The sequence below is a fragment of the Merops nubicus genome, unplaced genomic scaffold, assembly GCF_000691845.1.
Source record: "Merops nubicus isolate BGI_N331 unplaced genomic scaffold, ASM69184v1 scaffold46840, whole genome shotgun sequence".
Lineage (NCBI taxonomy): Eukaryota > Metazoa > Chordata > Aves > Coraciiformes > Meropidae > Merops > Merops nubicus.
Genome location: NW_008583033.1, coordinates 2,868 through 15,762, shown reverse-complemented (window position 1 = coordinate 15,762; position 12,895 = coordinate 2,868). Strand labels below are relative to the sequence as shown.

The window sequence follows — 12,895 nt, the reverse complement described above, 5'->3', positions numbered from 1 at the left end:
ACCAATGCCTCCCCCCCCCCCCGGGCCAGCCTGTTCCAGTGTCTAACCACTCTCTCAGTGAAGAAATTCTTCCTAATATCCAATCAAAACCTTCCCTGGCATAACTTGAGGCTATTTCCCTTTGTTCTGTCATCAGTAATTTGGGAGAAGAGACCAACACCAGTCTCACTACAACCTCCTTTTAGGTAGTTGTAGAGAGCGATAAGGGTTCCTCTCACTATCTCTCACTATTCTCTTCTCCAGACTAAACAACCCCAGTTCCCTCAGCCGCTCCTCACAAGGCATGTTCTCCAGCCCTCTCACCAGCCTTGTTCCCTCCTCTGGACCTGCTCTAGCACCTCCATGTCCGTCTTGCACTGTGGTGCCCAAAACTGGACACAGTGCTCAAGGTGAGGTCTCACCAGTGCCGAGTCCAGGGGCACGATCACCTCCCTGCTCCTGCTGGTCACACCGTTTCTGATGCAGGCCAGGATGCCCTTGGACCCCTTGGCCACCTGGGCACACTGCTGGCTCATGTTCAGCCAGCTGTCCACCAACACCCCCAGGTCCTTTTCCACCAGGCAGTTTCCAGCCACTCCTCCCCAAGCCTGGAGCGTTGCCTGGGGTTGTTGTGACCCAAGTGCAGGACCCGGCACTTGGCCTTGTTCAACCTCATCCAACTGACCTCAGCCCATGGCTCCAGCCTGTCCAGATCCCTCTGCAGAGACTTCCTACCATCAAGCAGATCGACACTCCCAATTCATTTCATGTCATCTGCAAATTTACTGAAGGTGCATTTGATCCCCAAACCAAACACCACCAAATCACTGCCAAAAGAACACCCTAACACCTAATGAGCATGGATGTGGGAGATGTGATCTTACCCTGGGAGGTCACATTTGTCCTGATCCCCACTACACACAGGGGGGCACAACTCCAGACTGCTGAACTATTCAAACATCCTCCATACGTTTGACCCGTGGCAAAATGAGCTCCTGTTTTTCTCTTGTGGTGCATCCCCCAGGTGCTGACCCCAGCAGATACAGGCCGAGCTCCGTCCTGAGCCGGCAGCAGCCTCGGACACAAGCCGCGCGCGGCCGCTCCGCTGGAGAGCTGCTCGCAGGGCAACACTTCTTACAGTACTGATTTCTTTGGCACAGCAACTTAGGTTGAGGGTTTTTTGTGATAAAAGCACTTCTTTTACTGTAGCAGTAGTGAGTTGATCAAACAATAATGCAATTATCAGTAAACAATTATACCCAGAGAATGACACCACATCCTCACGCCACGTTCTCTGAAAATGCTACCAGGAACCTTTCATCTGTTTGCAAAGTTACGCCCAAAATACGGCAAGTAAGTAGTGAGCAACACATCTCTTCCCCCAGCCCCCGCCCCCAGTACGAGCCGGGACTCAAGGCACCGAATGCAGCAGAACTCCCACCTCTCTCGTGCAGACTGTTCAGCACCGCCCTCTCCAGCTGCTCCTCTTCAGAGAGCCCACCAGTGTAATCGTAATAGCTCCTCGACGGCCTGTACTGGTAACCTGGAGAGCCAGAATACTCTACAAAAGGAACAAATAATCCAGTAAATATTCACACTGAACCCAACACAACCTCCCACTTCCTATTATCTTCAGGTTATTGTCATCGATGGCAGTCTTGTCTTATCTCATGAGTCTTACAGATTCCACACGTAGCCTTCTTGTGAGGTTTCTGTGACCAGTAACAAGCACACTCAATGAAGTGAGGACATTTTTTAAAAAAAAATGTTGTTAAAAAATCCCAAGCTCTAGGCCCTTAAGACAAATAAAAATAGCAATCCCCTATCTGGAAGTTCTACAGCAAAAGCAGGAAACACTGAGCAGTCACTGTACACTCTTCTGTACAGGAGCATGCAGATACCCCGATGTGTGTGTTACTCAAACACCTCTGTATGTTTTAAACACACACAGATGTGTCTATACAGATACACATAACACACACGGGGGGAAAAATAGCTCTGTCCATTTGCAGATTTCTCCATTTTGGAACATGAAGTTGACATGGGGAGAAGATTCACACCTGCAGTGAACACTTAGTACTATCCTCCACAACCTGAAATTCTGCTGCTTCTCAAATGATTGGCAACTCCTCTGGTTAGAAAGGATTTGGGGGTCTTAATCTGAATTACAGTCATATTTTTAACCAAACTTAGCCTTTAATTATACTGGCTACGTTTAAGAATCAACTCTGCAGAACAATCAAGCTGCCTGCAGGATGCCATTAGGGTGTCACACATACAACATACACACACTTTGGATGCAGTCTCCTGTATTGCCCTCATTCCCCTCTGCATTATGTTAATCTCAATGAACATTTTCTCAGCTATAAATTTATTTTCTGGAGTCTTCCAAACCGCACAAAGACTATAAAAATACCAGTGCTGAAAGCATGGAGTGATCTGATAAAAGAAAGGATGTCACATTTGGATTTTAATCTAGCACATTAAGTTCTTGTACATTTGATATTTTACACTGTTATCATGTTATAAGCACTCAGAAACCCACAGTCCTTCATTTTACAACAAAAAACTTTGGTAACATGGATGTGTTCAAGGTGTTGCTGTTAATCAAAATATATATCCTAATACTTTATCCATGAACTGCATTTAGAGAAAGACTAACTCAGCTACTAAACAGCAGATGTGCTAAAACGACATGTAAAATCCTTCTTGCAAGGTAAATGCTTGATTTATAGAAACTGTTCAAAGAAAGAAGTTCCTTGTCAGAGGGGGGAAAACACCAGACCATCCTAGAATGCCAAATGACAGATTTGCCAGATGGGGGCAGATCTACCCAGGTTCAAAAAGCTGCTTTCAGGAGACAATTTCCCCCTGTTACACCTTCTGCAGAAAGGACAGTAGTTCCCCAGGGCAGCTTTTTATGAAGTCATGACCTTAATTTGGGGTTTAAAGCTTCTCGTGCAAAATACAGCCATGCAGTTCCCTAAAAAGGGAAGGTGAGACATGGCCAGAGATATAACACAAACTTAGCAAGTATACACGTGTGCAGACTATTTAATAGGTTATATATGTTCCCATTTAACAAGCTCATCCGTAGGTTTTCTATCATTAGCAAAAATTACTCTTTTAGGCTGGAATAAGGTTTTGGGTACATGGGTAAGAAGAGCGTTTACCTGAATAGTAGTCCCTTGGTCTGGCAGGGTTAGTGAATGAAGAAATGGCACCTAAACAGAACACAGGGACTATTTTAGAATAAAATAATCACATTGCCTTTCTTTATAAATTACACAAATCTTAAGATTTAGGAAGTACTCTTTCTGTTTTGTAAGATACCAATACAAAGCCACAGGTACCAATGAATTTCTTTTGCATCTGTCAGAGAAAACAGAATTGTTAAGCTTGTAGATTATTCCAGATTTGATAGCAGTGTGCCGTGTCCAAGCAACACGTCCACGTAGACTAGAAAAATCCAAACCAACCTAACCAATGTCCTCCAGAGCACAGAGTAATTTCTGCACTGAGACCACACATAGGTAACAATCGGTTAATGACCAGGAAACAGGGCTGGATAAACAATCCACTGCTACTAGGAGACAAAGATGAGCTGTGTCCTGGAACACTCCTTCCTGCAGGTGCCCTGCAGGTGCAGCAGGGTGCCCACAGGAGGTGTCACTAGCAGCACAGCACTGTGGGGTTTATCAGAATCCCAGAGTAATCCGTGTGGAAGGGACCTGAAGGGTCCCCAGCCCACCTGCACTCGGAGCAGGGCTGGCTATAAGATCAGGTCACTCAGTCAGGGCTTCATCCTGAAAACATCCAAGGAGAGAGGCTGCAGAACCTCATGGGCAGCATGACAGTCCTAATGGCCACCAGACAACTCCTCATGCCACAGAAACATCCAGTGTGTAACTGATGTGACAGAGGTTACACCTGCTGGCTCCTGTGGGGCAGGAAACCTGATGCTTCAGTCTGTTTTTTTGTGATGTATGACTGACGGGCTGCACGGCCAAAGTGCCACAAACCTCCTGGGAAAAGCACGTGCATTTGAACAAATACCTTCCTACCATGCAGACACCACATCCATGGTCCACTTGGTGGCACAGTGAGGAATCAAGTACTTAGCCTATTAAATTACCAGACACAAACCCCCAAACATTCTGAGAACAAACTCCAGCACAGCTGCTGTGACAGGGCTTGGGCCTCCAGCTGGAGCACTGATGTTTACAGGAGCGTTCACACAGAAGCTGGCGGGGCTGCACTGGGAACAATCGTTACACTGAAGATGTCCAAAGACAAAATCCTTATTTAAAAAAAATATTACTACAATATCAAAGTCTGTAGTAACACACTGTTGGAGAGCTTGAGAATTCCAGTAACAGTTCCTCAAGCAGCCCACAACCTTTTTTCCATCTGCAGGGACCTGCACTAGAAGGGACACAAGTCACAGGAATCAACAAATCATCTTCTGCTGTACTTCTATGGCTTCACCACACTGCACTGACATTTTCATTGACATCTTATGAGAAACATTTTACTCTAATTTTACTTACCCTGCAATTACAAATATCTGGAAGATTTACTGGTTCTTAATATTTAAGAAAAAAAGGTGATTTTTTTGGTCTGCATTCACTTTAATAATCAGCATATATTTCATTGCCTAAAAACTTGTTGGAATGGCCTCAGTTTCTACTTGCAAAAAAACATTTATTTTAATGTAAGTCTCTCATGCATATCTTATAAATGGAACAAAATTCAATACCTGCACAGGCTTTCATGATTGTTTTCAGAGGTCCTGTAGTGTACATCAAGCCAACGAGAATCCCTGCCAGATGCCCAGCAAAAGAAGTTCTGCAAAACAGGAAAATCTTGTCAGGAATGGAAAGGAGACTTTTGTTGTAGGTATCCGAACAGGGGAGTGTGGAATTTGTTAACAAGGAAGTTCTTGAGTGAAACCAAGCACAGACAAATGACCTGCCAGCAAGGACACAATGCTGAGATTTCTTTCTTCAAAACTGCCTTAAAACTGGTATATAGGAATATACAGCTACACAACAGTAGCTAACAAATATCCTGAAGAAGCTGGAAACTAGCTGGAGAGACCACTCTAATTGCTTGTTTGGAGGACAGAAAGCTGTTTCCCTAAAAGCATTTAAAGACCTACTAAGATAGAAAGCTAGTTTTGTTGTATAAAAAAGTAGATGCACAGAATTATGCTGAAACACCCAGGTAGGGTTGACAAAACTTCTCACAGTTTCAAGTGCAAACAGGAACCCAGCACTTGCTGCAGCACCGTCCACACAGTCCTGCACTTAGTCCAAGACAGGCATGAGGGCAGATCCCTCCTAGTCTTCATAACACTGTGCCTTTGAAATGAAAAGGAGTAAAATGCTGAGATCTAAATTTTCCTATAAATACCAATGATTTCCTTAATCAAGATTATGATCTTTCACCCACTTGCATATGGAAGGCAGAGACTCTAGAGTCTTTTGAGACATCAATCCTCCAGCAACTGCTACAGTAAATAAGATTTGCTCCAAGTGTTGCCATGACTATGGGCATCCTGTAAATTCATAAACCAATTGTCTTTCAGCAGTCAAATGAAGACTTGAACTCTTTTGTGTTAAATCAGGTTTAAGCATTAAGCATAAAATTTGAATTTAACCAAGTTAAGACACTGTAAGTTGTTCACCTCTATCACAAAGTTAGAGAAGCCAATACACTACATGTTAAGGTCTCCCTCTACATGCAATTTTAAATAACTCAGTTGACTGGATTTATCCTGGTTGTCCAAAGACTCGACACAAGCTTTTTTGCCTTTGTAAAGCAGAAGTGAAGTGCTGGTGAAACAGAATTGAAGCACCATTCCCAGTGGTAGCTGCAGCTGGCAGCACAGGAGTGCTGCCGCATTTCTCACCTCCACAGCAAACATGAAACACATCAAGGTGGTCTGCTCTAGAAATAACCAACATGAGACCAACTGACCTGCATTCCTAGCACTGAAATTTTATGCTCATCTTGATTCCTGAGCATAACATCATACCACAAACCCAAATCTTGCTTAGAAAGGAGGCCATGCAGTCAACGTGCCAGTGCTAAACAACTGAACAAGAGTGAAACCAAATTAAATGATTGCACAAATAAAAGTCAGCTGGTTTTACACAGCCATGCCACTGCCTCTCTAAATGGAAATAGGAAACTTGTAACTAGTTTTGTAACATTTTGGGAAAATAACATAGGAAAAATAAGCAGAGTTTACATAAGAATGAAAGGCTGGAAAAAACGGTTCTCATCACATAATGTCCTTGCTGCCAAACCTGTTTTTTTTTGGTTGATGGGTTGTTCTCAGACCTTTTGCTCCTGAGGAACAGTTCTCATCAATAAATAGCATAATACAGAGTTCTACAGTAAATGTGACTCATAACCAGTGATGACTCAGTGACATCCCTAAGCGTTAGACAAGCGACAAATTAGAAAAGGAGATGAAATAGTAAAATAGATACATCCAAAAGATCTCATGAGGTTAAGTTTATTAGAGCTACGGAAAATACTCGTGTTCATATCAGGCACTGTACCAGGGTTAAGACTGAGATGGGTACAAGGCAAAATAACCCAAATTTAAAACCAGATTTGTTAAAATATTCTTATATTTTCACATATAAATAAATTAACTTCTGATGTTTGGTTTTTGTTGGGCTTTTTGTTGTTCTGGTAGTTCAGACAACCTGAAAGATAAGCCTTTCCTTTAAAAGCAAGGATAGGTACAGCACTCCTGTGCCAGAGGGACAGATGACTCAAGATACCACCTGCCCAATTCTAGAAGAGGCACAGAGATTAAACATAAGATGTTTTGCATGCCTGCTGTTCCATTAAAGAAACCATCCCAAGCACTGCTATACAAAGTCTCCATCTCGACAGCTCTAGCTTTACAGGAGGCAAAGATGAGAAGGGTATTACATGTCTTTGAAAATTTCCTCATAACAAAAGCATTAAGAAGAAAAACCAGAATTAAGAGATGGCAGTAAACCCCTAGATCCTCTGCTAGCACACAAGTCTAGGTTTTCAATAGCCTCAGTACTATTTTTGAATCCTTCACTGGCTATGGATTCTCAGGTGATCCTGACACATCATTCTACTAAGGCATTTATTGCAGGTCTTTCTGACTGAACAGAATTCTGCCCCAGTTCCTGACCTTTTATGTGTTTACAACTGAGTTATGCAACTTGATCTACAAAGGGACACCAATTAATCAGACACTTCCAAATACTACAAGCCTGGAGTGCACAGATGAACACTTAGGAGCAATGCTCTGAGAGCTGGAACAATTATGGTTCATTTCAAGGCAGTTGGCAGTTACTAATTAAACATGTTGTGTTCCAGGACATGAATTTCTGGAGATTATTGCTTGTTTTATACAGCACCCATTATCATTTATGTGCTGTGGAACTGTCCTAACTATCAAGATAGCAGGTAACAACATAGAGGTTCTTTAGACCAGGCAGCAATCTAAACTCCCATAAACCTATGACAATGTTTTTGACATGATTTCTGGACCTTCTACAATCTTTCAACCCTGAAGACACTTCTGCAGTACTGCAACTGAAAACCAACAGTAGCCAACCACTAAACTCATCTTCCCTCTATCAGATAGAAAACATGCTTGGTGTTTTTTTTTACTGTAGGCATAATGTTGTTCCATTACTCCTTAATAAACTAAATAGTATTAAATATCTCACCAAATAAAGATGACATCCAGCTAATACAACAGCTTTTATTTTTCAGAAGAATGGTTTTAAAGGACTGAAAGGTTTGGGTTTATACTTGTGGCAATGGCATACAAGTGACCTTTCAGCTCACACTTAGAAGTGCATTTGCAACAGGGCACTCTGCAGTTCTGCTGTCTTTAACCAAGGGCTCCAGGCCAGGGCGCAGAAGAATCAGTCTTTAAAGTTAAGTTTATCAGTTCAAAGTACTTCAGAGAGGCCACATCTCTTCTAACTTTGAAATAGAAAACACACTCACCCTGGGGCAATTAAATGAATAGCCACCAGCTCCGCCCAACACGCGTATCTGCTGGGTATGGGTAAGCCAAGGACATTGCTGATTCTTCCTGGATTGTAATGGTTGTTGAGAACTTTCAGAGCGAACAAAACTCCTGCAAACAAGGAGAAATCACATGAAAAAAGAGTCCCTGAGCCCAAATGATAAAGAACTGAAACTGAAGTGCCATGCGATTCCACAGCACCATGAAGCACGCTGTTACATGCCAGAACAGCACTTCAGAGCTGTTTCAGTCAGTGACTTAAAAAAAAAAATTACATATTTGTGTAGCAGCCAAGTCTAAGTTGCTTTTTAATATGCCTATTCACTGTAGCTATTCAGGTGTTCAAAACAATACAAACATAAGTTTTAAATGGGAGTACTAGTTGAAATTACTGACAATTATTGAACTCAAAAAAACCCGCTCCATCGGTTGAGAAAAGCCACTACTGAAAATAAGGCAGATACACAGGAAGCTCAACAGTAGGCTCAAATACTGAATTAATGGAAAATCTTACATATTCTCCAGAACCACGTTTCTGAAAAAAAACAGAAATCACCTTAAATCACAATAAATAATCACTCATTTCCAACTGACTGCAACCATTTTATCATGCAAGCAGTGGCCTAAATGACAAAATGAATTCACATTATCTATCAGAACTTTCAAAATGTTTTTGTTAAAGTTCCTCTCAAGGGAAAGCTCACACAGTTGTCTGAAAAAAAAAATAATTGAGAAGTAGAATATTTGACATGGAAAAGGTAGCAGAGTTGGACATCAATACAGACAAACTAAATAAAACCATGAAAAAGTTTCACTCCCCTTCTAACACCACAGAAAACCAGAGAAAGCAGAATTCCTTCACCTTTCTAGTGATGTAAATACTGTTATTTTAGGATCAAACATGCACATTAACACCTGTTCATGTTATTTGCTGCTGATCAAACACAGGAGTAAGTTGCTAGCAGCAGCATAGTTTAGGAGTCCTCTTCACCAATTCGACCCTTGGCTCACCAGAAGTCTATCTGCACAGCTTCAATTTCTTTTTAAGTTTGAAGTGTTTATTGGAACCACCTGATCTGGTGTGTTAGATTCCATCCAGGGGGACAAGGGGCAGGTCTGTTCCATCCATTTAAAATAAATTATTTAAAGCAAACCAAACAATCCAGACACCCTAAAACTCTTAAAACCTGTTCAAGTGACTAGGTCATAAATATGCAGATTGTTTCTTACAGCTTGGTCCCTGCTGATGTAGAGTACAGGAAGGCACAAACCTGCATCTCCCAAACAATTTTATCACTAAATCCAACTTTCCCTCTGTTGTGTCAAGAAAGGGGCACTTAATTTGCCACCCAGCTAAGTGACAAGCTGGAGACTAATTTGGGGAAAAAAGAAACCTTACAGTGAAATCTCAACACTACCCAGTTACATGGTAGTATTGTGTTCCCAGGGACGAAGAACTCTTAATGCAAATTCTTGAAAATATTCACCCTTCCCATGACAGGTAAGAACTGGGTTGATGCTAAGCTGTTTCAAGGTATGGGCAGATAGGAACATGTAGGAAAACACCTTTACTGGGATGACTGTATTTTTTGTGTTTGTGGGTAAAGACACTGCTGGTCACAAGAACGTAACCAGACCTACCTCACATTCATACCCAGAGCACATGCTTTAAATGAAAAAGCAGGGTAACTTCACTGACATAACAGCTCTGTACATGTACATGGATGTACACCTACCCATTTCCTGCATTTAACTTTGTCATATACTACCTATAAACAGTAATTTTACAGATCTAAATTGGACCAACTCTGTGCCTTACCTGAAAAGCCTACAGCACAATTCATTTCGTACGAAGGATCATCCAGAAATTTCATAAGCGTGAATTCCAGCACCATATAAACAACTCCAATCAGCACTGAAAACACCACAACTATGTATCCGAACCATAAGCTCTTAAGCTTTTTTTCCAGCATTATCCCCTTCCAAAGCATGGAAATCATGTTGTAATAGAGGTGCCAGTCATCCGCATGGTGGACGGGGGAGAGCAGCAGGCGCTGCCAGTCCCGCCGGTAGAAGCCTTCGCTGACGCTGATGCACGCCTCCGACAGCGGCTTCACGGGGTTCAGGAAGAGGAAAATGTTCACTGCAAGCACCCCAAGGGTGACAGGAGGAATGTTCTCCAGTCCAACTTGAGAAATTTGATAAAGCAATAAAAGCAGCCCAGCACTGACTCTTCCCTGCCTTCGCTGCATTATTGCTCCTTACTCAAAGAACCTGAAGATGATCCCTTTGTTCCAATTCAAAACCACACCAGTGCTGGAAATTCTGAAAGAAAAAAAGGAACTGCATTACTGTACATGTACAGGGGTGTTCTCAAGCTCATAATGCTTGTTTTGTTGTTGTTGCTCGTTTTTTGTTGTGTGTTTTTTTTTAAACATAGCAAATTCTTCAACCTAATCAGCTGAAACTTCTAAATCTGAACAAAAATTCAAATCAGAAAAAAAAAACCCAACATTTTTAAGGTGGTGCAAATTATAAATAAAAGCAACTTGTAGGTAATCCAGACAAGCATCACAAAAAACCCACCCACAGTCTCCAACCTCTTTCATGTCCCTATGCAAGTTTTACTTCACCTATAAAATTTCTGGGTGCTCTAGACATGTTCTTATTAATATCCTGATATTTAAGTTCCTGGAAGGAAATCACTTAAAAATTCTCTAGAGTTTCAGCTTTCAGGCTTCCCATCTTTGCTACACATATAATTTTGTTTCATGACCATTTTGCAACTTCTACAAACATTCAATATAAGCTAAGACTGAAAATGAAAAGTTAGTGTTTCAGAAAATAGCACAGATGCAGCCAAGTACTACCAAGTGTAAACTCTGTAATATACTAACTTTCTATTTAGTTTCAATTCCTTTCTCATTTATCACATCAAATGCTGCCTCTGTAAACACTTTAATCAGATAAGGAAGCAACAACCTAATTCTTCTGGAGGACAGCAGAAACAAATAAACATCTCTGAAAGGAGAAAAAGAGAGCAGCTCAAGATGCAAAGTTTAACATCCCATGTTATGTCTACCACAACTTACTAAGTTTCACATTTCTACAGACCACTGGTATGCCTGCAAACACTTCACTAAACATATTTCTTTAGGTATTCAGAGTATCATTAGTAATTTGACGGGGTTGCCCCACACAAAGTAAGTGAACACATGGAAAAGAAGGAAATCAGCTCCACATGATGTCATCTGCAACAGCCAGAGGAGCTGTGGAGCCTGCCCAGAGCTGAGCGCTGAGGAAGCCGAGCCGGGGGCCAGCCCAGTTCCTCTGCTCCTATCCAAGAGGAGCAGGTACTTCCATGGGAGCTCCCACACAATTAACGAATGCCACTCGCAATAATTTCAGTTATTCCAGTCTCTGGGTTTCTCTTTAATTTACATTTATGCTCATTATAGCACCTGGAGAGAAGAAAACCCCTGGTAGTATCCTCAAAACAGCTGTAATAGAACAGAAAGCCAGTAAATGCATTTGCTCCATTAAAAAGAAATTCAGTGTTTCCCATGGTCCAGCCTCAAGAGAAGCTACATAACGTTCAGGTTTTGCCCAAAACAGAGAAACACACTTTATACCTGGCCTCTTGAACACTTAACCAACCACACTGGTACCTTTAAAAACTACCTTCTAATCCTCACAATTTCGCTACCAAGACCACAGCTCCAGCCACCACAAACTCCAAAGGAGCTGAGACCTCTTAAGTGTGAACTGGTGGCTGCAGATTAACATGCTCAGCCTTCCACCTTTTGATGTCAACGTTATGGGAAAAGTACTTCAATAATCAGAAGTGTAATCCAGGTAATTCTCTTCTTCCACGCTACGTGCTGTGCTGCCAGGTTTACCAGCATCCCCATACTGCTCCTAGATGCACGTGCCCAAATGCCCAACACTTCTCATGCTGCTGACATAGCCGTGTTTTTCCACCACAAAACTGTTGACATAAAAACTGTCAGAACTCCCAAGCCACCATCATTTAAACCCAAGTTATGTGGAAACCACAAAGTCTTGCCATACCGTATTGTTCAAACTGCCAAACAATACAGTCTTACTTTTTAAAATTTCCACCCACTCTTTTGGCACTTAAATTTCTAATTTAAGTATTTTTAACATACAGGCACCTAGGAAAAGAAACCCTCACATAGCAGAGATCTGTATAATGATCACCTAGCACAACTGGGAATAGTTTACACCATGATTACAGTGGTGCCAAGTATTATAAATCATCCTTGTTACTGGCAACAGTCAAAAACATCAGCCAAGGCACACTATGTATTTGATCATAAAATGAAAAAAATACAAGAAGGAAGAGTAGTTATTTGAGAGCCTCCTGAAATGCAGCTCAATATATAGAGATTTCAGCTGTTTGAACATTCTTCCTCAGCCTCTACTGTTCATTACAAGTCTAATGAGGTTTGGTACAATGCAGCACTTTTTTTTTTTTCCAAAACATGCCACCCACTTCAACGTGTACAGATTTCCAGAATAGACTTGAAATGGACATTTGTCTTTCATCTAGGCTGCTACGTGTCTGCATTTTTGTCACCGACTCAAGATAAATGTCTGAACTACACATTCTCAGAATTTGTTTTGCACTAACCAAGTGCAGTGTTTCAATTTTTACTTGGACCATGAGAAACACCTTGCTCACTCAGCAACCCTAAAACATTATGACTTCATATTTCTGAAAAATGATGTAATAAAGTATTTTAGTAAATGCCAGTAAAAATTAAATGTTATACTGTCTTTTCCTATAGTTATAATTTGAAGTTAGAGAAAAAGAATCTCCCTGTAGCCTTCTGCCCCCCAAAATGGACAGAG

At 41.5% G+C, this 12,895-nt stretch overlaps 1 protein-coding gene across 1 annotated transcript in view; it reads right to left on the bottom strand.

Moving 5' to 3' along the window:
• The window catches only part of RHBDD1 (rhomboid domain containing 1), a 10,799-nt gene extending 527 nt beyond the window's left edge, over positions 1-10,272 (bottom strand). The window contains 5 exon segments of the mRNA XM_008939445.1: positions 1,421-1,540; positions 3,132-3,203; positions 4,739-4,827; positions 7,999-8,131; positions 9,840-10,272. Of these exon segments, the coding sequence (XP_008937693.1) occupies positions 1,421-1,540; positions 3,132-3,203; positions 4,739-4,827; positions 7,999-8,131; positions 9,840-10,272 (847 nt within the window).
• Between the last annotated feature and the right edge of the window lie 2,623 nt (positions 10,273-12,895).